At 57.0% G+C, this 20,375-nt stretch overlaps 1 protein-coding gene across 3 annotated transcripts in view; it reads right to left on the bottom strand.

Annotated features, from left to right (window-relative positions):
• FRMD8 (FERM domain containing 8) overlaps nucleotides 1–20,375 on the bottom strand; it is a 23,437-nt gene extending 3,062 nt beyond the window's left edge. The window contains exons 1-10 of one of the 3 annotated variants that reach the window (XM_047693036.1): nucleotides 20,215–20,375; nucleotides 19,817–19,901; nucleotides 17,972–18,151; nucleotides 13,968–14,069; nucleotides 13,545–13,603; nucleotides 13,261–13,427; nucleotides 11,222–11,446; nucleotides 8,967–9,090; nucleotides 7,903–8,046; nucleotides 1,876–2,080 (exon numbers count right to left, since the gene is read on the bottom strand). In XM_047693036.1, coding sequence (XP_047548992.1) covers nucleotides 1,876–2,080; nucleotides 7,903–8,046; nucleotides 8,967–9,090; nucleotides 11,222–11,446; nucleotides 13,261–13,427; nucleotides 13,545–13,603; nucleotides 13,968–14,069; nucleotides 17,972–18,151; nucleotides 19,817–19,901 — 1,291 coding nt within the window. In that variant the 5' untranslated portion in view covers nucleotides 20,215–20,375. The remainder of the gene's footprint in view (nucleotides 1–1,875; nucleotides 2,081–7,902; nucleotides 8,047–8,966; nucleotides 9,091–11,221; nucleotides 11,447–13,260; nucleotides 13,428–13,544; nucleotides 13,604–13,967; nucleotides 14,070–17,971; nucleotides 18,152–19,816; nucleotides 19,902–20,214) is intronic. The other 2 variants (XM_047693037.1, XM_047693038.1) reach the window with 2 other exon arrangements.

Genomic DNA, 20,375 nt, shown 5'->3' with positions numbered 1-20,375 from the left:
GCATCTGACTTCGGCTTTGGTCATGATCTCAGGGTCCTGGGGCCGAACCCCCTCCCCCTGCTCATGCCTTCTCTCTCAAATAAATAAAATATTTTATTTATTTTATTTATTTTAGAAGATTTTATTTATTTGACAGAGAGCACAAGCAGGCAGAGAGGCAGGCAGAGAGAGAGAGAGGAGGAAGCAGGCTCCCTGCCGAGCAGAGAGCCCGACGCAGGGCTCGATCCCAGGACCCCGAGATCGTGACCTGAGCCAAAGGCAGAGGCCCAACCCACTGAACCACCCAGGCGCCCCTGTTTTTAAGATTTTATCTGTTGAGAGAGCACGAGTTGGGGTTGGAGGATAGGGAAGGGGCACCCCTCAAATAAATAAAATATTTTTTTAAAAATGACATGCTTGTTGTCAAAAATGTAAATACTACAAAGAAACACAAAGTAAAAAGTTGAAGTTACACAAATTTACCACTGTGGTGGGCGGGTCTCCTTCATCCTATACATGGACACTCCGGCGTGGGGTGGTCGTGCTACCTGATTTTTATTACTTGGCCTTATTTTGTGAACATCTTGCTATTTTTAAAATTTTTTAAAAATTTCATTTACTTATTTGACAGAGAGAGAGATCACAAGTAGGCAGAGAGGCAGAGAGAGAGGGGAAGCAGTCTCCCTGCTGAGCAGAGCCAGATGTGGGGCTCGATCCCAGGACTCTGAGATCATGACCTGAGCCGAAGGCAGAGGCTTAACCCACTGAGCCACCCATGCGTCCCTTGCTAATTATCTATTTTTAAAGATTTTCTTTCTTTCTTTTTTTTAAAGATTTGATTTCTAAGTAACCTCCACACCCACTGGGGCTCAAACTGGATCAGCCAGGAGCCCCCTACATCTTGCTACTTAAATCCAGGCTTAGTTACTACATTTAAAACCTCCTTGGGGCAGGTGCCTGGGTGGCTCAGTGGGTTAAAGCCTCTGCTTTCGGCTCAGGTCATGATCCCGGGGTCCTGGGATCAAGACCCATATCAGGCTCTCTGCTCAGTGGGAAGCCTGCTCCCTCCTCTGTCTCTGCCTGCCTCTCTGCCTACTTGTGATCTCTGTCTGTCAAATAAATAAATAAAATCTTTAAAAAAAAAAATAAATAAAACCTCCTTGGGGCACCTGGGTGGCTCAATTGTTAGGCGTCTGCCTTCGGCTCAGGTCATGGTTCCAGGGTCCTGGGATCAAGCCCCGCATCAGGCTCCCTGCTCCATGAGAAGCCTGTTCTCCCTCTCTCACTCCCCCTGCTTGTGTTCCCTCTCTTGCTGTGTCTTTCTCTGTCAAAAAAATAAAATCTTAAAAAAAAAAATAAAAGCTTCTTATTTTGGAATAATTCTGGATTTATCAAGAAGGCTCAGAGATGAGAATATGAAGCGTTCCTAGATGCCCTCCTCCAGCTTCTCTCGGTGCTGGCTGGCTCCCTCTGTTACCGCCGCACATTTGCCAAAATTAAAAAATGAACCGCGCTGCCACACAGTTGACTGGATGACAGCCTTCCGGATGTCAACAGTTCTTCCACAAATGTGTCTGCTCCAGGGCCTGGTCTCAGACACCGCCCGTGTACCCGCTGCCCTGACTCCACCGGATGTGGCCCCGCTGCTTCTATACCCACACCTCAAATAACGGACAGGGGGAGTTTCCAGTGTGTCCTGTTCGGACACAGCCGCGGGGAACACATCTGTGGACACAGCAGTGACTGGGACAGAAAAGGACCGCCCCCCGCCAGGGCCCCAGAGCTCAAGAGACACGACCCTCCCCTGGCTTCGCCCCCTCCCCCCAATTAGGTCCCTGCCAGCTGGACCCCTCGATGCGCAGTCCCCGGGGTTCCCCGCGGCGTGCGCGTGCTCACCTTCCTCCACGTAGTCGATGGTGGAGAGATGCTGGAGGCGGCTGCTCACCACGCTGCCCTGCCTGCGCAGAGGGGGGCGCTGAGCGGGGGGCGGTGGGGAGCCCACAGCCGAGGGGGCGCCAGACACGTTCTCCAGGGGGGCGGCGGGCTCTGAAGTCTGGTTCAGCTCAATGCAGTACTCGATGAGGCTGCTCATCAGCTCGGCCTGGGGACGAGAGAGGGGCCACCTGAAGTCTCCCCGAGACCCAGCCTTTCCATACTCTGTGGGGCGACACAGATCCCCCCTTCTGATGGGGGGTGGGGGGGCAGAGAGGAAACAACTACCACTTACAACAGAAAGGCAGGGGAAGGGGGGAGTCAGGTGCCTGTGGGCCGGGGGACAGGGCAGTCCTAATGGATGTCAGTCCTGGGGGAGGAGCAGGGGTCCCAGTCTCAGCTCTGGGAGGCGGGGCAGGTGAGAAAGAGCTTTCCAGGCAGAAGGCCCAGGCCGGGAAGGCCAAGCGCCCCAGGCTGCTGCCATCGGGCTGGAGGGGGAAGGGAGCTCAGCGGTAACGGGAGGGTGAGGAAGGGAGGCAGAGGGCCCAGGTGGGGCTTTCTGGGTTGTAGGAACAGAGGAGACTTGCCTGAGAGAACCTGCAGGCCTATGAGGAAGGGTGTGGTCCGACCACGGGGTATGGGTGGGTGGCTCCCTCCGGCCCCTTCCTCAACAACGCTACCTTCTCAACAAACCTGACATGTAACACTTGTTGCCAGAAAAGGGAAGGTGACCGGATGTCAGTGAGCACGGTCTGGACACCACGTGATGAGGACCCCAGGGGTCGGATGGATCCAGAGACAGAAAGCTGTCAGCGGTGGCATCCCTGAGTTACCGAGCACCCACCCCGTGCTGGTTCGGCAACAGACCATGGGGTACAGCAGCGACCAAGGCGGATCCATACCCCCAAGAAAGGGACCCACAGGAGGAGCAGGGTCAGCGGCCAGGGGGATAGCCCCACGGGGACAAAGAAGTGGCTGGTACCTTGCCCCGCAGCCCAAGGCCTCCCTGAAGGAACACAACCCAGCCAGCACCCATTCCCCACAGCTGCCTCCTTTTGTCACCGAGAGACCCCACACGCAGAGTGGGCAATGGGCTGGAGAACAGGAGGGCAGCCAGCAGGGACAGAGGCCCCAGGCTGTAAGCCAAACAGGGAGCCCTCTAAGGCCCCTGGGACAAAGCCTCAATCATAGCACGGTGCTCCCCGAGGTGCAGGGAGCCCACCATTAAAACTACACCACGTGGGTGCCTGGGTGGCTTAGGCAGTTAAACAACTGCCTTTGGCACAGGTCATGATCCCAGAGTCCTGGGATCAAGTCCCACATCGGGCTCCCTGCTCAAGCAGGGACCCTGCTTCTCTGTCTGCCTCTGCCTCTCTGTCTCTCATGAATAAATGAATAAAATCTTTAAAAAAACAAAAAAAACAAAAAAAAACCTACACCACGTGTGACAAAATTAACGTTCACCCGAGATAAAGCTTGGCAAACCAGGAACAGAAGGGAACTTCCTCGACCTGATGACGGTGTCTCTGAAAAACCTGCAGCCAATATACTAACTTAGAGCAAGAATGAATGTAATTCCTTCCGAGGTCAGGAGCACATCCAGATGTCTGCCCACACCTGCTCAGCACAGTGTTAGAAGTCCAAGAGAGTGCAATCAGGCCAGACAGACACAGGCACACAGACTGGAAAGCCAGAACACGACTGTCCCTGTTCACTGATGACACAACTGTCTACAGAGAAAACCCCAAAGAATCTGCAACAAAACTGTTAGAATCAGTGAGTGAGTTTAACAAAGTGATAGGACGTATCAGTATGTAGGTAACAAAATCAGCTGTATGTCTACATATCACAATGAACAACTGAAAATTGAAATGAAAAGTCATGGTGTTCCTCGCTTCCACTTCTTCCTGTTGTCTAGCATGTAGATGTGATGGCTGGAGTTGAAGCAGCTATCCTGGACCATGAGGTGAATTTTTTTTTTTTTTTTAAGATTTTATTTATTTGACAGAGAGAGACAGCCAGAGAGGGAACACAAGCAGCGGGGTGGGAGAGGGAGAAGCAGGCTTGCCCCAGAACTGGGATCCCGACATGAGTTCAATCCTATGACCCTGGGATCATATGACCTGAGCTGAAAGCAGACTCTTCAACGACTGAGCCACCCAGGCAGCCCCATGAGGTGAATTTAAGAGTAAGAGAATATGCATTGCAGGCAATAAGATTAAAAGACTCTGAGGTCACAATAACAGATCTAGACTAGACCGCCTACCCATAATGTTATGTGAGAGAAGAATACAGTTTTATGACACTAAAAAACAAATAAATAAAAATAAATTTTAAAAAGTGCCATCTATGGTAGCACCACAAAGAGAAAGAAAGCAAAGCAAAGCAATACTTAGGGGTAAGTAAAATAGAAGACATTCAGTATCTGTATGCTGACAACTATAAAATGTTAGTGAAAAAAAACAAAGACAAATGGAGACACACAAATCAATGGCCTAGAAGACTTACGATGTCAGCTGTCTCCAAATTAATCTACAGATTCAGTGTAATCTTAACCTAAATCCCGGGAGGCTTTTTCCGGGAATGGTAAAAATCAAGACGTTTATCTTAAAATTTAAATGGAAATGCAAAGGAATGAGAATAGTCAAAAACAATTTGAAAAAGAACAAAGTTCTGGAAATCATACTACCTGATTTCAAGACTTACTATGAAGTTTCAGTGATCAATACAGTAGTATTAGGGAAAAATAAACACAGAGATCAAGGGCACAGAACAGATAGTCCAGAGACAGACCCACACACCTCAGCCAACTGAACTGCAACAGAGACACAAGGGCGATTCAATGAAGAGAGGGTAGTCTTTTCAACAAATAACACTGGAACAGAAAGAGAAAAGAGAGAGAATCTTGAGCTACATATCACGCTTCACATAGAAAAGCAACTTGAAATGGACCACAGACTTAAAATTATAAAACATCTAGTTTCTGAAATTTTATTAAGAATTATGGGGGCATCAGTTAAGCATCTGCCTTCAGCTCAGTCAATGATCTCCAGATCCTGGGATCGAGCCCCATGTCAGGCTTCTTGCTCAGTAGGGAGTCTGCTTTTCTCTCTCTCTCTGCCTCTGCCCATCCCCACCGCTTGGGCGCCACGTGCACACGCGCGTGCTCTCTCTCTCTCAAATAAATAAAATCTTTTTATTTATTAAGTATTAATAGTATAAATTAATATTAATATTTTTAAATATTTGTAATAGTATTATATTATTCTTATTAATTTAAAAGATCCTTTTATCTTATTAAAAAGATTTTACTTATTTATTAGAGAGACAAAGTGAGCGCATGAGAGAATACAAGCAGGGGGAGAGGGAGAGGGAAAAGCAGGCTCCCTACTGAGTAGGGAGCCCAACGCAGGGCTTAATCCCAGGACCCCAGGATCACGACCTGAGCTGGAGGCAGACACTTAACCAACTGAGCCACCCAGGTGCCCCAAATCTTTTTTTTTAAAGATTTTATTTATTTGACAGAGCTCGAGAGAGCGAGAGCACAAGCAGGGGGAGCAGCAGAGGCAGAGGGAGAAGCAGACTCCCTACTGAGCAGGGAGCCGGATGCAGGACTGGACCCCAGGACCCTGGGATCACGACCTGAGCCAAAAGCAGAGTAACCGACTGAGGCACCCAGCTGCCCCTAAATAAAATATTTAAAAAAAAAGAATTCAAAAACTTCTAGAAGAAAACACAGAGTATCTTTGTGACTTGGGGTTAGGCAAAGGCTTCCGAGGAAGCCAAAAGCACAAACCCTAAGAGGAAAAAAAAGAAAAACAACAACTGATAAAATGGACTCCGTCAAAATTAAAAACAGCTCTTCAAAAAAATTAAGAAAATGAAAAGTCGAATCGCAGACTGAAAGATTTGCAAAACGTATCTGATAAAGGATGCCAGATACAGAATGAGCGCTCCCAACTCGGGAAGAAAAGCACCCAGTGAAAACACGGCCCGGTGCCCTGAGCAGACGCTCTGCCGGAGACAATGTCTGGACAGTGAATAAGCTCACGGAAAGGTGCTCGACATCATGGGTCACGAGGACAAGGGCATGGAAGTGGCAGTGGCAGGTCACCTCCTGGCATCTGTGGGACTGGCAGACCGGACTGGCACAGACCACGTGCTGGGCAAGGGGGCGGAGCGCCTGGAGCTCCCGGGGTCGGGGTGGGGGAAATGCCAACAAAAGCCATGCAGACTCTGGGGGGCGATGCAAGTAACCCCAATAAAAAACTGACAAAAGGTGTGAACAGACACGTCGTGGCTGGGAAGATATTAGCAAATCCGCTGTTCTCCGCCCGACTGTGCCACAGGCATGTTAATGCATCAGAACAGACTCTTAACATGGCTGTAAATTACACCTCAATGAAACGGACTGAAAAATAAAGGACAAAAACATGAGGTGGCACGACTCTCCCTTCAGAGCGGCTACAATGGGCCAGGCTGGGGAGTGGACTCGGGGCAGGGCGCTCGCATCCGCATGACTGCTGGGGACAGCTGGCCGTGTCTACCCCAGTGAGCACGTGCTGACCTGCTGGCCCGGCCCTTCTGCTCCCGGGTGTCCACCCGCGCACGCGCACCCAGGACACGCGTGACCGTGATCGTGGCAGCATTGCTGGCAACGGTCCCACACCGGAAACCCAAGTGTCCCTCAGTGATGGGATGCGAGAGCGGTGAATTGGATGCTGGCACACGAGAGCACCTCGAAAGGTCGAGCCGCTACTACCTGCGGCGAGGATGGTGCAGAACGGAGCAGACAGAAGAGAACACATTGCGGCTAGAACCTGCTGCTAGAAGGTTCAAACCAGGTGGAACAACTCAAGAGTGAAACAAGGATGTTTCAGGATGGGGTGTCCCTTGGCGGGGAGGCCTGGGAGGGGGCTCAAGAGGTTTCCGGGGTCCTGGTTCTATTTTGCAACCTGAAAGGTGCTACATGGGTTTATTTTGGGAAAACCTGATTTGGGAGACTTAGGATTTGGCCACTTGTCTCTACGTATAATTCAATAAAACATTTACTTTTAAAAAGGGATCTAGGGCACCTGGGCGGCTTGGTTAATTGTCTGCCTTTGACTCAGGTCATGATCTCAGGGTCCTGGGGTCGAGCCCCGCATCGGGCTCCCAGCTCAGTGGGGAGCCTGCTTCTCCCTCTCCCTTACCACCCTGCTCATTCCTTCTCTCTCTCTCAAATAAATAAATTAAATATTAAAAATAAAAATAAAAGAGGTCTAGCCTAGTGATATAGAAGTTAATGAGTCATCAGCAGAAAGGTGGGACCAGCCAAGGATCAGAGCTGAGAGAGGGAAGAGCTCAGGGACGCTAGGGCAGTGGGTCACAGGAGCCATGGCAGGGGACAGGAGGGTCCAAGAGCTCATGGTCAAGCTGAGAGGGGATGGAGGACAGAGGCGTGCGCACTCTGGCAAAGCAGGGGCCACTGGGCTTACGGCTGGGAGGTGCAGGGAGGTGCAGCGGACTGGCTGCAGATGGGTGCCGAGGGGGAGGGGAGGGTCCAGAGACCCCTGATGGCGGCTGGGGCGGAGGTGTGTTTTTGGGGACAGGAGTCCCAACCCATGTCAGTGCTGAGATGAAAGGATGAAGTGTGGGAGGGAGGCCTGTGCCATGAACGGGGCTGGGAGCAGGAGGGGCAGGGGCGAGGGTTGGGTGAGCAGAGTGAAACACAGGCACAGTGGGGCCTTCGCCCTGCCATGCTCGCTCCTCCTCCCAACTCCCAGGGGGCCTTGAGGACAGGGAGCCAGTGCAAGCTGGTCACATAGCATCGGGAAGCCCAGGCCTTCTGACTCTCAATGGTGGCCCCAGCTCAGCGGATGTCAGCTTCCTGGGTCCCCAGGCCCTCAGCAGCCGGCTCACCCCCTGTGGGCCAGCCTGGAGCCTCAAACAGTCTGGGGCGCCCTGAGCCCCGGCCACCCAACCCCTACCCGTGCAGGCGACACCCACTACCTGCTTGGAGTAGATCTTGAGCAGCTTGTTGACTGGTGTGCCCTCGTTGTCCCCATCGAACTCCAGCCACAGGACGGACTCCTCCTCCTCGGGGGACGTGTGGTCCCAGGACAGCTCCTGGAAGCGCAGGCCCAGTAGGACGTGCTGCCCAGAGGGAGACGCAGGGCTTGGATTCAGCTGAGCAGAATCCCCTCCTCTCCCCATCCTGCTCAGGGGCCACCAGGAGGGGACAACTGGCCAGGCTATTTACCTCCGAGGCTGACTCTAAATTTCTATATGAGTTTCTCGAGGTGCCCATGCTCTCATCAGACCCTCACGGGGTAGGGGGATTGCGGTCTGGGGAGGCCTAACCCACAGCACTTCTCACCCATGGGCCAAGGCCAAGTCCAGGGACAGCTGGGAGGGTCAAGTGCAGGAAGATGTGGGTGGGAGGGGCGACCTTTTCCAGGAGCCCAGTTGGGTAGCATCTCAGCAGGAGGCCCAGCTGGGCTCTGGGCCCAGCACCAGCATAGAGAGGTGCTGGGGTCCCATTCTGGAGACAAGCAGCAGTCACCCCACACCTTCCTGCTGGTTTGGAGAGACTCCTGCCTGAGTACAAAGAAATCACCCCACGGGGTGAGATGCTGACACGACCTATGCAAGGAACCAAGAGACAGCCTGTGCCAAACACGGAGGGTGGGGGGTGGCGGGGAGAAGCGGGACTCAGGAGAGCTTCTGGTCCTGAGGCTCTTCTGGAAAACCCAAACTAGTCTCCAGCCACTGGTCCAACAGAGCGGCCAGACCATGCCAGACTCCCTCCACTCAGAGGTTTAATCCAAGCCGCAGCCTCCCCCTGCCCGCTAGCCAGAGAGGCTGATCTAGAGCAGACCCCAAGGAAGCTCCCAGATGCCCCCAAAAGCCCCAGGTACATCGGAGGACAGGAGGCCAGACCAGCCATCCAGTCTGCCTCCAGGCCAACCATGGGCCCAGGGGAACCGCGAAGGCCTGGGTAAGGGCCCCACTCCCTCTCCAGGGAGGCCCCTTGCCCCCCAACCCAGTTCCCACCCTGGGTGAGCTAGAGGTACCTTCTCCCTGCTGTCAATGACGTGCACGCCCTCCAGGCTGATGGCCACGTCCACTGGTTTCCGCCCGCCCCGGTGCAGAAAGCCCTGGGCCGGCTTGTCAACCTCACCGTGGAAGAAGGCGCACCTGGGGAGGGGAACCGCTGTTAGCCTGTCACCTCAGGCACCAGGAAAAGACGGTCCAGGGTCTGGGCTCTGCTGCTATGGTACTCTGGCCAGGCCCATCTCCCGGGCACATGAGACGTTTAAGCTGTTTTGGTAACTGAAGTTTCAGTGAAAACTGAGTGTGGGGCGGGAGGGAGGCTTCCTGGAGGTGGCGGCATCAGTGCTGGTCATGCAGGACAGAAAGGTGTGAATGGGCAGGGGAGGAACTGTGGGGCACAGGGGAGGGTGTGCACCGCAGACAGAAGGAAGAGCGTGAATGTGGATGTGGGGTAGCCAGTTATGTCCGGGGAACGGCCAGGAGCCCCGGGACTCGGGCTGAGGCTGCAGGAGGCAGCCAGGCCATGGTAGGGTAGGGAGAGCCCTGCAGCCCACTGTCAGGCCAAGACCCTTCAGCAGCAGTGGGGTCCGGCTGCACCGGTGTGGAGGGCCCATGAGGGGACAGCAGCCACCCCGGGAGGCCTTGGGGCTCAACACTGGGAAGGGTACGGTGTAGGGGCCCTGACATGCCATCTCACCATGCTGCCGCCCTCTCCCCGGTCCTGTCATGTCCTTCACCCTCCCATGGCTGCCTGGCCCGTTGCCCCCTCGCACCAGGCTCAGCCAGAGCCCTCGCCGAGTCCCGCTGTCTGACTGCCTGCACCCCTGCACCGAGGCGGGCCTGGACACAAGCACGTGCCGCCTCTGATTCCCCTGAAGAGCCTCACTCCTGTCCCTGCACCTGCAAGACCTCGACAAGGTCCGCAAATGGCCGAGATGCCGACATCACAGATCACTGAACTGGCCCAGAGCAGCCGCTTGCCTGCCCTCGTCTACCCTACTCTCACCCGCCATCGCTGTCTGCACACACGCATTTCACCCACCATAAAAACTAAAGACCTTCTCTCCCACTCCAGCCACAAACGCTGTATCTCTTGCCTCCATTCCATGGCGCTGACCCCTGAAGGCGCTGGTCACACTTGCTGTCTCCGGTCTGTTCTCACTCTTCCTCCACCCCCTGCTACCCTGTGATGCTGGAGCCAAGGTCCACTATTGGCCACACAGGGGATGTTGAACTTGACAGGGAAGCAGCAGCACGGGACGCCTGGTCACTTCCTCCTGCCCTGCCATTCCCCTTGACCTGGCTTATAGAGACCCGCCTGCCCGCCTCGCTGGCCTGGGACCTCCTTGTGCTGGTTCACACCCACCTCCTCGGTCAAATCCTGGGGCTCTGGGTTTAAAGGACCCAGACGCTGATACCCAGCAATTATGACCCAACTCTAGACTCAGAAACCTAACATCCGCTCAGAATGGCCACCGAGTATGTAGTGAGCATCTCCAGATCGACACATCCACAAGCAAACCCGCGACCTTCCCCAGCCTGTGCCCTGGCCCAGGCCATCTCAGCTGGCGACACCATCCTCTAGTTGCACAAACTAGACCCCCTGGAGTCCCGTCTCCTTGTCTTCATTCGTTCCACCGCACATCTGTCCAGCAAATTCTGCCTACTCTGCCCGCAGCGTTTTTGGCACCTGACCGTGTCTCCCCGCCGACGTCCCCACCGCCTGGCCTGAGCTGCAGCTCCCTAGCAGAGTACTGTCACGTTGTCATCACTGGTCACCTGGCTGTGGCCCGCCATCCTGTAGTCTGTTCCTACTTCTGCTGCCGTCTCCTGTCCCACCGGAACGTCAGCCTCACCAGACACGGGCCAGGCCTCTCTGCTACTGAGTTACTGGTAGTGCCGAGAAGGCCACCAGTAGGTACACGAAAGCCACCGAGCCACTGTGGACAGGATGAGGGCAGAACTGGCTCAATGGAAGGTCAGCAGGTCCGCCCACCCTGAGGCTGTGGCAGGTGGAGGCAGAGGACCTGTCTGGGGGCCTGGCCTGCGACGGGAGCGAGGGGAGGACAGGCGTCCAGCTTGGTACCCGTGGGGCCCAAGGTGCTGGCATGAAGACACACCTCACGTGACAACAGAGCTTGGATGGCACAGGGACAGGCACCCTGGCAGGTTGTGCTGGCCCAGGCCAAGAGAGCGTGCTGGGCTGTCAAGGGAAGGGGAGAGCAGAAGCCCAGGGCTGCGGTGGCCTGTGACTACGTGAGAGGGAGTCACTCACCCATAAAAGGGCAGCTCGTGGCTCTTGAGGAGGTAAGCGCGGTAGTGGGGGCTCAGGGAGGCCCCGTGCTCGCCGTCACTGCCGGCCGCTTCCTTCACTTGGCAGTAGGCGCTCAGCAGTCCCTGCTCGCCTATGCCCGCCTTGGCCCCTCGGCCCCGGAGGGCAGCAAAGAGCCCGTGGCTCCGCTTGCAGAGGTGGGCGGGGAGGAAGGAGTCCAGCTTCTCCCTGCAGAGGAAGGAAGATGGGCGCCCGGCATGAGGAGGGGCTCCGGGGCTGAGGGCCTCAGGGTGTGGCCTGCTCCTGGGCAAGGGCAAGCAAGGCCCCGGATCAGGACCGCCCCGGACCAGTACCTCCGCCCAGCAAGCACGCCTGGTGGGTGACTGGCCTAAAGGGAAGGCCAGGAGACCAAAAGGGGAGCTGCAACCAGCCCCCCTGCCCAGACAGCCTGTGGCTGGAGGGTTTCAGCACAGCGCCCGGCCACTGAGTCAGGAAGGTTTAGATTTCTGAGTTAGTGGAACTTTGACAAAGAAAAAACTGTAAGGCAAGTGACCTACAGCTTTCCACGTATTTTCTGCCAAACGCGGATATATTAAAAACAAAACCAAAACCCACCACCAACTCACAATCTGTCAGCACAGGTTTGAGAAGGAAAAGAGGTTTCCAGTAACGCAACCATGAAGCAGGCAGCCTGGGGTAATCGCGCGGCTCCCAGGCAGGCGGTGCGGGTGGTGCACTGGCCACGAGGCCGACTCAGCCGGAGCTCTGTCTTGGAGCAGCGAGCACCTTCTCGGAGGTTCTCCATGGATCAAATAAGGATGCTAACCGCTACTTGCATGGAAGGGCACTGGCCTGGGCCTGGCACCGAGTGTCGCAGAAGATGCCATTGTCACCTCAGAGGGGAGGGGGCTCTGCTGTGCCTTCTGGATGACCAAACGCCCCAGGCCACTGGCAAAGGCAGCTGGGCCGGAGGAAGGGTTGAGGAAGGGCGGTATGAGGAGGGGTGTCTAGGGGGCCATCACCCTTCTCGGGGCTCCCGGGAGCACTTTTGTTGGTTGTGCCCCCACATCCCTTCTTCCAGCAACAACTCTCACCCGTCATCTAGAAACCCAGCCTTCCCCACTCCCATCCACGGGTCTGTGAGGCTCAGGGCCCGCCCATCACCATTCTGGCCACGGTGTCCCCTTTGGGTGGACCTGAGGCTCAGCCAGGGGAAGAGGATGTCGGAGTGAGTCTGAGGAGTCTGGTGTGTGAGGGGACAAACCTCTCCCACCAATACGTAATTGCTGTGGCTCCCTGGCCTGCCTGAGCGCGAGCCGGCCCTGAGTGCATGGGGCTGTGCCACGGGAACAAGGACAGGCATCTGGGGACCGAACTGGAGCCCACTATACCTGGACCACATCTGGACCTTTCCGTTACTCAGGTTGACAAAGTCCCTCAAATAGACACACGTTGGGCTGCGTTGGCCATCAGGGGCAATAGCAGCAGACACGCCCCAGGGTTGGGCTTCCTCTGGCCACCAGCCCCTGCCTGGGAACCCTCAGGCTCGGTGAGCAGGGTGGTCCGTGCAGGGCCCCGGCTGCCAGTCCCCTGGCACAGGGCCCTGTCTCTGCACATCACCTTCTCCAACACTGTTCCCTGCAGTGCTGGGGGTGGGGGGAGCCTAGGAGCAGACTGTGCTGAAGTTCCTCTCCACTGGGCTTATCTGTGACCCTCAGGATCATGGTTCACGGAGATCTGAGAACGGCCTGGTCTGCTCCCAGGGCATCATCAATTTGCACAGTAAGGAGCGTGGCCGAGGGAGGGGGAAGCGCAGAGCCAGCGTGCTGGTGTCTGAGGAATGGAGCCTCTTCCCTGGAGTTTGGGACGAAGCTGGCAAAGAGGCTCAGAGAGGTGGGGTGACTTGCCCAAGGCCACAGTGTCAGGGCCAGCCCTAGGGCTGAGGTCTCCTGACTCCGGATCTTAGAAGATCACCTGGAAGTAGGGTTCCAGGGCAGCCCTCCCCACCACAGGCCCCTGCCTCGGGTCACACCGGCCCTCACCTCAGGGCGCAGGCCGTGGGCTGGCCCGGCTGGTAGGGCCCGAGCTGCACGCGGCACACCAGGGCGCCCAGGGCCTCACAGTCCTCCACGTCACACGGGTACCGTGCGGCCAGCACGTTGCCTTTGGCCTCCTCATAGAGCAGCCGCAGGACCTCCTCATCATGGATCTGTGGGCCGGTGGGGTGGGGAGGGGCTGCTCAGCTGGGCCGCCGCACCCGTGTCCAGGGGTCTAGGGACACAGGGCCCTGGAGATGGGTGGTCCCACCTGGGGCTCACGGCCTCACCTGGAGCTCCCGCCGCTTTGGGAAAAACACGTTCCTTCGGAACTGCAGGGAAGGCTCATCTGAGGAGAGAGGCTGGGGGTCACTGCCTGGCCCCCCGGTCCAGCCCAGCCCTCTCCCCGCACAGACCCAGTGCCGCCCTCCTGCACCATGACTTCCAGAACCTGAGGGCCGTCCCGAGAGTGGGAAACCTGGCTTATCTCGACGTGCTTGCTGTCATCCCACGCCACCCTCCCCTGGCTTCCCCCCAAGGAACCTGTAAAAGCTGGTAACTGAGGCCCAGGGGCCCAAGGGGCTGCCCTCTCCCCGCCCCTGGCAGAGCCTGGGCCTCCCCGCTCCCCGGGCCCGATCTCAGGCATCAAGGAGCCTCGGGTGCCCAGAGCGGCTGTGGCTGCCCGGGGAGGCCTAGGTGGGCCCAGCACTAACCTGCAGCCACGTCGTCGTCGGGCGCGTCAGTGAAGCGCAACAGCAACTCAGGCCACTGGCGGCCCAGCTTGTAGGGCCGGTGCCGGGGCTTCAGCTGCACCTCTGCGGAAGAGGGAGGAAGCGGCTCATCTGTGCCTCCGTGTGGGACGACGGCCACCGGAGGACACAGCAGCGTGGTGGTGGCAGTCGTGGTCGGTGGTTTTCTTTTGTTTTAAGATTTATTTATCTACTATTTGAGTGACAGAGAGAGGGGAAAAGAGCCTGTGCGTGCACATGTAGGGGGTGCGGGGAGGGTCAGAGGGAGAGAGAGAATCTCAAGCAGATCGCCCCCCACCACCACTTGCCACTGAGTACGGAGCCCGATGCGGGGCTCGATCTCACGACCTGAGCTGAAACCAAGTGTGGGTCACTCAACTGACTAAACCCCCCTGCCCCGGTGCCCCAGTCATGGCCAGCATTAACTGAGCAGGTGGAAGCTTCCAGAAGGACTTCAAGTAGATGACGTGCATCTGCCCTGTGGTAACACTATCCTCATTTCCTGCGTAGGGAGAAATGAGGCTCAGAGAGGTTAAGTTACTTGTCCGAAGTCACACAAGGGAGAGAGGGTCAGGCTCCAGGCAGCGCCAGCCTCTGACCGTTCCCTCCGGCATAGAGGGTCAGCTGGAGCGGAGAGGCTATGGCTGACGGAAGGTGCCAAGGATGGAGGTACAGATGAACCCCCCTGGGCCATTAGGAAGCAGAACACAAAGCTGGTAACCAAGGCCCGGGGGGCCACCCTCCCTTGCCCCTGGCAGAGCCTGGGCTTCCCCCTCCGCAGGCCCCACGTCCAGCATCTCCCCCCGGAGCTCCAGATGTCCATTCCATGCCATCCAGCTCCCCAGCTCATCTCTTTCTCATTCCCTCTCCCACTCTGCTCCTGTCATATAGGCCTCCCTTCAGTCACCGGAACCTTCCCAGTTCGTCGGTGCCTCAGGGCCTTCTCACTTGCTGTTCCTCCTGCCTCAGACTCTCTTCCCCCTAGACCCACATGTGGCTGGCTGGCTTAGGTCTTGGTTCTAGTGTCTCCTTCTCCAGACCCTTTACCAAGGCAGCCCCCCCATCACCTTCCATGCCAAGTGCACACTGATTTGGTTAATTTTACAGTATTTACCACTATCTGATGTCACTCCCCGTCACTGCCCCACTAGCCAGTGAATCCTCAGGTCACTTCAACAAGAATGGCTCTGTCCCATTCACTGCTGTACCCCTGGCCCGTCACAGGCCCTCACGGAGGTGGGCAGAATGGCCAAGTGCACCGCTCACACCCAGCCCCTTGACTCTGGGCAGCCAGCTGGCCCAAGACTCAACGGTAACAAGAAAGGGCTTTCATCTCCTCTGCCAGTGACCATGGCCTTTGAGAAGTCAGAGGTCATTTCCAAGCTATCAGTGATGAATGAGCATGGCTTCCGGAGGTCAAGGAGCAGAGAATGGCAACATCTATGCCATCACTGATTTCCCCTGCCTTTCGACCTCGCTTCTGACCCCTAGCTCCCCTCTTGACCCCCCAGCAGAGGGCCAAGTGCCTTATCCCACCAGCTTAAAGCCAAGAGTCCCCATCTCTGTTCTTTGGACTTCCATCTGGTCCCTGATGTTAACCCAAAACAAGAGCCACAACCCCCACACTGGCCTCCCTCCTGCCCGTAGCCTCTCCCACCCACCCCTGCAATCAGCTTCCTCACATCCCTTTCTCCGTTTCTCCCATTCAGACTCCCCAGTGGCTCCTCAACCCTCATTTCCAACGTGGATCCTTGACCACAACCACGTGTCCCCACCCCTGCCTCACCCCTCCCCAGAAGGGGCACTGGCCATGCACCCCCAGCAGCAGCGTCCTCTCCCCTCCAGGAGAGGCTCCCTCTGCAACCCCACTGACCCAGTCACTCAGTGGGGCCTCCGTGGGCTCTCTGCCTGGATGCTCCCAGGACACCAGAGCTGGACGGCACAGAGACCATCCAAGGACAGGTGGAAAACTGAAACCCAAAGAGGGACAGTGCCCACCCAAGCCCCCAAGAGTCAGCGGCTAAACCAGGACCCGAGCTCCTGTACCAGACTTTAGACTGCAAGGACCCTGAGAGCGGGACACCTTTAGTCCTGCTCCCAGTGTCCCCAGCGCTTAGAGTGCCAGCCAGCGTGGTGGTGGTGGTGGTGTGTGTGTGTGTCTGTGTGGTTCTACACATACTTGTGAAGTGAACAGGGTACTTGACCAGCTGGGACCCCTGAAGACACTGAAGAGGGGAGTGGACCCGGGATGACGGTGCCCTTCCTTCTGCCCATGGCCCAGCACTGACCCCGAACCCCAGCAGCTCAGAGCACTCCCAGGATCACAGCACGACACTGGCCCCACGGTTCCACATGCTTTCCGATGGGGCCTTCCCATCTGGAGACTTTCACCCAAAGGAAACTGATGGTCCCTAGAACTGGTTCCATACAGAGCAACGAGGGCACTGAGAAGGACAAACTCCCCGAACATCCAGCTTGCGGTGCGGCTCCCTGCCCTAGAGCCCCAGGCCATCTGTCACTGCTTACCCCACTGAGTCGGGGGCAGCCAAGGGTTCCGAGGGACCTGAGTCAGCGCTGAAATGGCCTCTCAGCCTTCCTGAAACCCAGCCTGGGAACCAAGTGGGCGCTGACTTCATGCCGGGGCCTCTAGCCACCCTCGTCCCCAATAGAGCGGTGGCCCAGAGTGACCCTGCTGGCCACACAGGCAGCCCATTCACGTTCTTGCCGGGTGGGGGGGAGCAGGAATGCGATGAGGAGGGTGTGGGGGCTGAGGAAGCAGGAGTAGACAAGAGGCCCAGCTGCGGGGACAGGGAGCCTGAGGCAGCACAGGGGCGAGCCACCCCCGGCTTCCCAAAGATACAAATCAAGGGGCCCACCGTTTGGGCCAAGACCCGGAGGCTGAGAAAGGGGCAGCTGAGCTGGGTGCGGAAGGGACGGAGAAGATGTGTCAGCAGGAAGAGGGTGGGTGAGAGCAGCAGCTGTACAGGAAGCTTCCATGGTGGGGGGGCACGGACAGGATGGAGACACATGGGAGGGGCATTCCCTCCCCCACTAGGCTGGGAGAGATCTTCCCTGTAGGGCAGAGGCACAAATCCCATTGGTCTCAAGAAAGAAGTAACCGCTCTGAGGGGCCCCTGAGGGACCAGTCACCCGCTTCCAGCCCCTGTTCCTCTATAAGAAAGGAGAGTATTTCAGCTCAGCAGACATGCGCGGCCCTGGCGCCTCCTAGGGCATCCTCTCCTCTGACCCCAGGGACCTCCCCTGCCCCCCACTCCTGCTCCACCCCCCCCACCCCCATCCCAGGCTGGGATGTCAGCCTGAAAGGCCGGGACACAGGTGGTCCTGGACCAGAAGCCAAGCAGGGTTGCAGAAAAGCCGGGTTCTTGCCTGTCCCGCCCTCCCCACCTACGGAGGTGGCTGCTTCCTGGACCAGGTCCCACCTTCCTCCCTGCCCTCAAGCAGAATTCAGTTCAAAGAGGCTGGCCGAGGGGGGCCAACCAGGCTTCCACTCTGATCTGAGTCCTGCTACTCACAGAAGCCATCACTCCAAACCGCACCTTCTTCATCTGCAGCACAGAGCAGGGCCATGAGGGTAAGGAGGGATTTCGCTCAAGAAATGCCCACTCGGACTGTGGCACAGACCACGTGCTCCACGAACACGGATCCCTTCCCTCCCTGTCCCCTAGTCCTGCTCCGCCTGATGTCCCAGGCTCCAGCACCACAGAGGCTGAGGGCCAGGATTGACCCTTCCTCGGCCACCAGCAGAGAGAAAGAAGGGGGGGCGCAGAAGAGCCAGGCGTCCTCTCAGGGCTCTGGGGCCTAAAAGTGGGGGCTAGCTGTAGGTCCCACCTAGGTCCCACCTTCTCCTGATGCACAGCGGCCGGAGGTTTCGGAAGCGGCCCCCTCCCCAGCCCCTGGTCACTGCCCTTCTGACCCTCCAGCCTGGGCTTCTCACTGCCAAGCCTTACCCAGCAGAGGGGACACAAGCCAGAGTGCGAAGACGTCCAGGGCGATGTCCGGGAGCTGCAGAACCTCACGGACAGCCCGGTGCAGCTCGTGGGCACTGAGCGAGGGCAGGTTGTCTGCGGCCAGGGGCAGCACTGTGTCATCCGCCAGGTACACCAGCACGTCAGCTGCTGCAATGGAGGCTAGGTGGGATCAGCCGAGCCTGCTCCCTAGGTGGAACCCCTCTATCCCTCACTGGGGCTGGAGACCTCTCCCTGCACCTTGGGGTGACCAAGGCTACACCCAGACACACAGCCCCAGCAGCCCCAAAGGACCCTGTGAAGAGTGCTGTTAGGACTTACTCGAGACCCTCAAACCACCCAGAAACCCTGCAACTCTGGCCCAGGAACGAACCTAGCCCCACCCTAACTCCCAAAGGTTCAAACGAAGGCTGGCCACTGTGCTCCCACACACTCTCCTGGCAGCCCCAAGGACTCTGCTGGGCTCCTTTCTTGACAGAGAACATTCCACAGGTGGGGACTGAGGCAGAGACAGGCTGAACCCATCCTAAGATTACAGGAGTTGGCATATCAGGCTGGGAAGCAGGAGAGCTGCCAACCCACTGTTATCCTTAGGCGAGTGGCTGTCTCTCTCTGGCTCAGCCTCAGACGGAATTGAGGATTCCTAAGGCTGCCCCGGGGTAAAGCAATTTCCAGGGCTCAGCTTCCATAGGATTCTTCATGCCTCAGGACTCAATACCATAGCCTTTCAGGACTGTCTAAAGAGGCCAGGAGAGGGGCGCCTGGGTGGCTCAGTGGGTTGAGCCTCTGCCTTCGGCTCAGGTCATGATCTCGAGGTCCTGGGATCAAGCCCCTCATCGGGATCTCTGCTCAGTGGGAAGCCTGCTTCCCCCCACCCACCCTGCCTGCTGCTCTGCCTACTTGTGATCTCTCTCTGTCAAATAAATACATAAAATCTTAAAAAAAAAAAAGAGGCCAGGACAAATACAGTCTAAAAAGTTGGGTTTTACTTGTGACAGCCCATAGCATTCTTATTCGGAAGCTGGTGCCAAAGGGAGACCCTTGGAAGAGCAGCCAGATTCAAATTCCCCATCCTTAGAGCTGAGGGATTGTGGGAGAGACGGAGCTTGGAGGCCTATACACTTGGGTCCCAGTCCTAGCCTGGGCCCTGGCTAGCAGGCTGACTTCAGCAATGTCAGTTGTCTCATCTGTAAAGCAGGGCGAACACCCCTCTCTCAAAGGATGGCTGTGGGTCAAATGGGGGTGAAGCCTATGAAAGGCAAAGGTATAGTTTATCATTGACACAAGTGAAAGTGTATTTTGGATTTCCAGTCTGTTCTGCCATAACCGCTACTTTCTTGACGGACCATAAAGTCATCTCGAGGAGGCTGTGATTCAGACTCACTTTTCAGGTAGGGACAACTGAGGCAGGACAGGCTCCAGGACCTAGTGACTTAATAACCTCTCTAGGGCCCAATTTCCTTCCTTATAAAATGAAAATAATGATCCCTGCTTTCAAACCGCTGTTTGCGAGAAAGAAATCAAAGAACCTGAACGCTTCCCTTTCCATTCATGAGATTTCGTTTGAATTTCACAGCTCGGGAAGACTTGCTCCTTTTACAAATGAGAAACGGGAATTTCAAGAACAGAACCCACCTTGGCCAACAGCCTAGTGACAAAGCCCGGCAGCTCTGACTGTCTTCTATCACTTCTCCACACCTCCGTAGACCTTATTTGTTAATGAATACATAAAATTCTCTCTAATGAAAGAGATGACAAGCCAGGGCCACTTCCCCAGGGCTGGGGCCAGCTCCATATAGATGGGAGGGGATGGGGACAGGGACCCACCTCGGGTTCCCACGGAGGACACGCTGCTACGATGGGACCGCTCAGCGGGGCCCGGCTGCCCAGCATTGCCTTCTATTCCGTCCATCTGCAGAGAGAAAGAGAGAGAACGGTTACTTGGGAGTCCAGGGATTGAGGGTTGGGGCGCTCCTCAGCTCCCACTGAAGAAGGGCGGAGTCCCGGCTGATCTGCGAAGGTGAACAGCATTAGCTAGAGGCACCGGTGGGCAGAGCAGTGGGTCTTCAGACCCCTCGAGGTCGAGGCTGGCGGGAGGGGTCAGGGCGCTGATGGTCAGGAGTGGGGTCGAAGCTCGGACGGCCGGGATGCCGGCTCAGGCAGGGCACGGCGCCCTCCCTCCCACCCGGGGCGGGAACCTGCGCAGGGCGCCGCCGTAAACTCACCGCGCGGGGAGTCAGTGCCCGCCGCTTCAGCCCACGCTCCGGGTCTGAGCCCGACCCCCAGCTCTGGCTCCCGCCCCGAAGTGGGCGAGGACTCCGGCACCCGCTCCGGCACCAGCTCCCGGGGCTGCGACGCGGAAGCTGGGGCGGAGGAAGCGCGACGC

Source organism: Lutra lutra, chromosome 10 (assembly GCF_902655055.1).
Source record: "Lutra lutra chromosome 10, mLutLut1.2, whole genome shotgun sequence".
NCBI lineage: Eukaryota > Metazoa > Chordata > Mammalia > Carnivora > Mustelidae > Lutra > Lutra lutra.
Note: the sequence above shows the minus strand (reverse complement) of the source record. Positions and strands in the feature narration are given on the sequence as shown.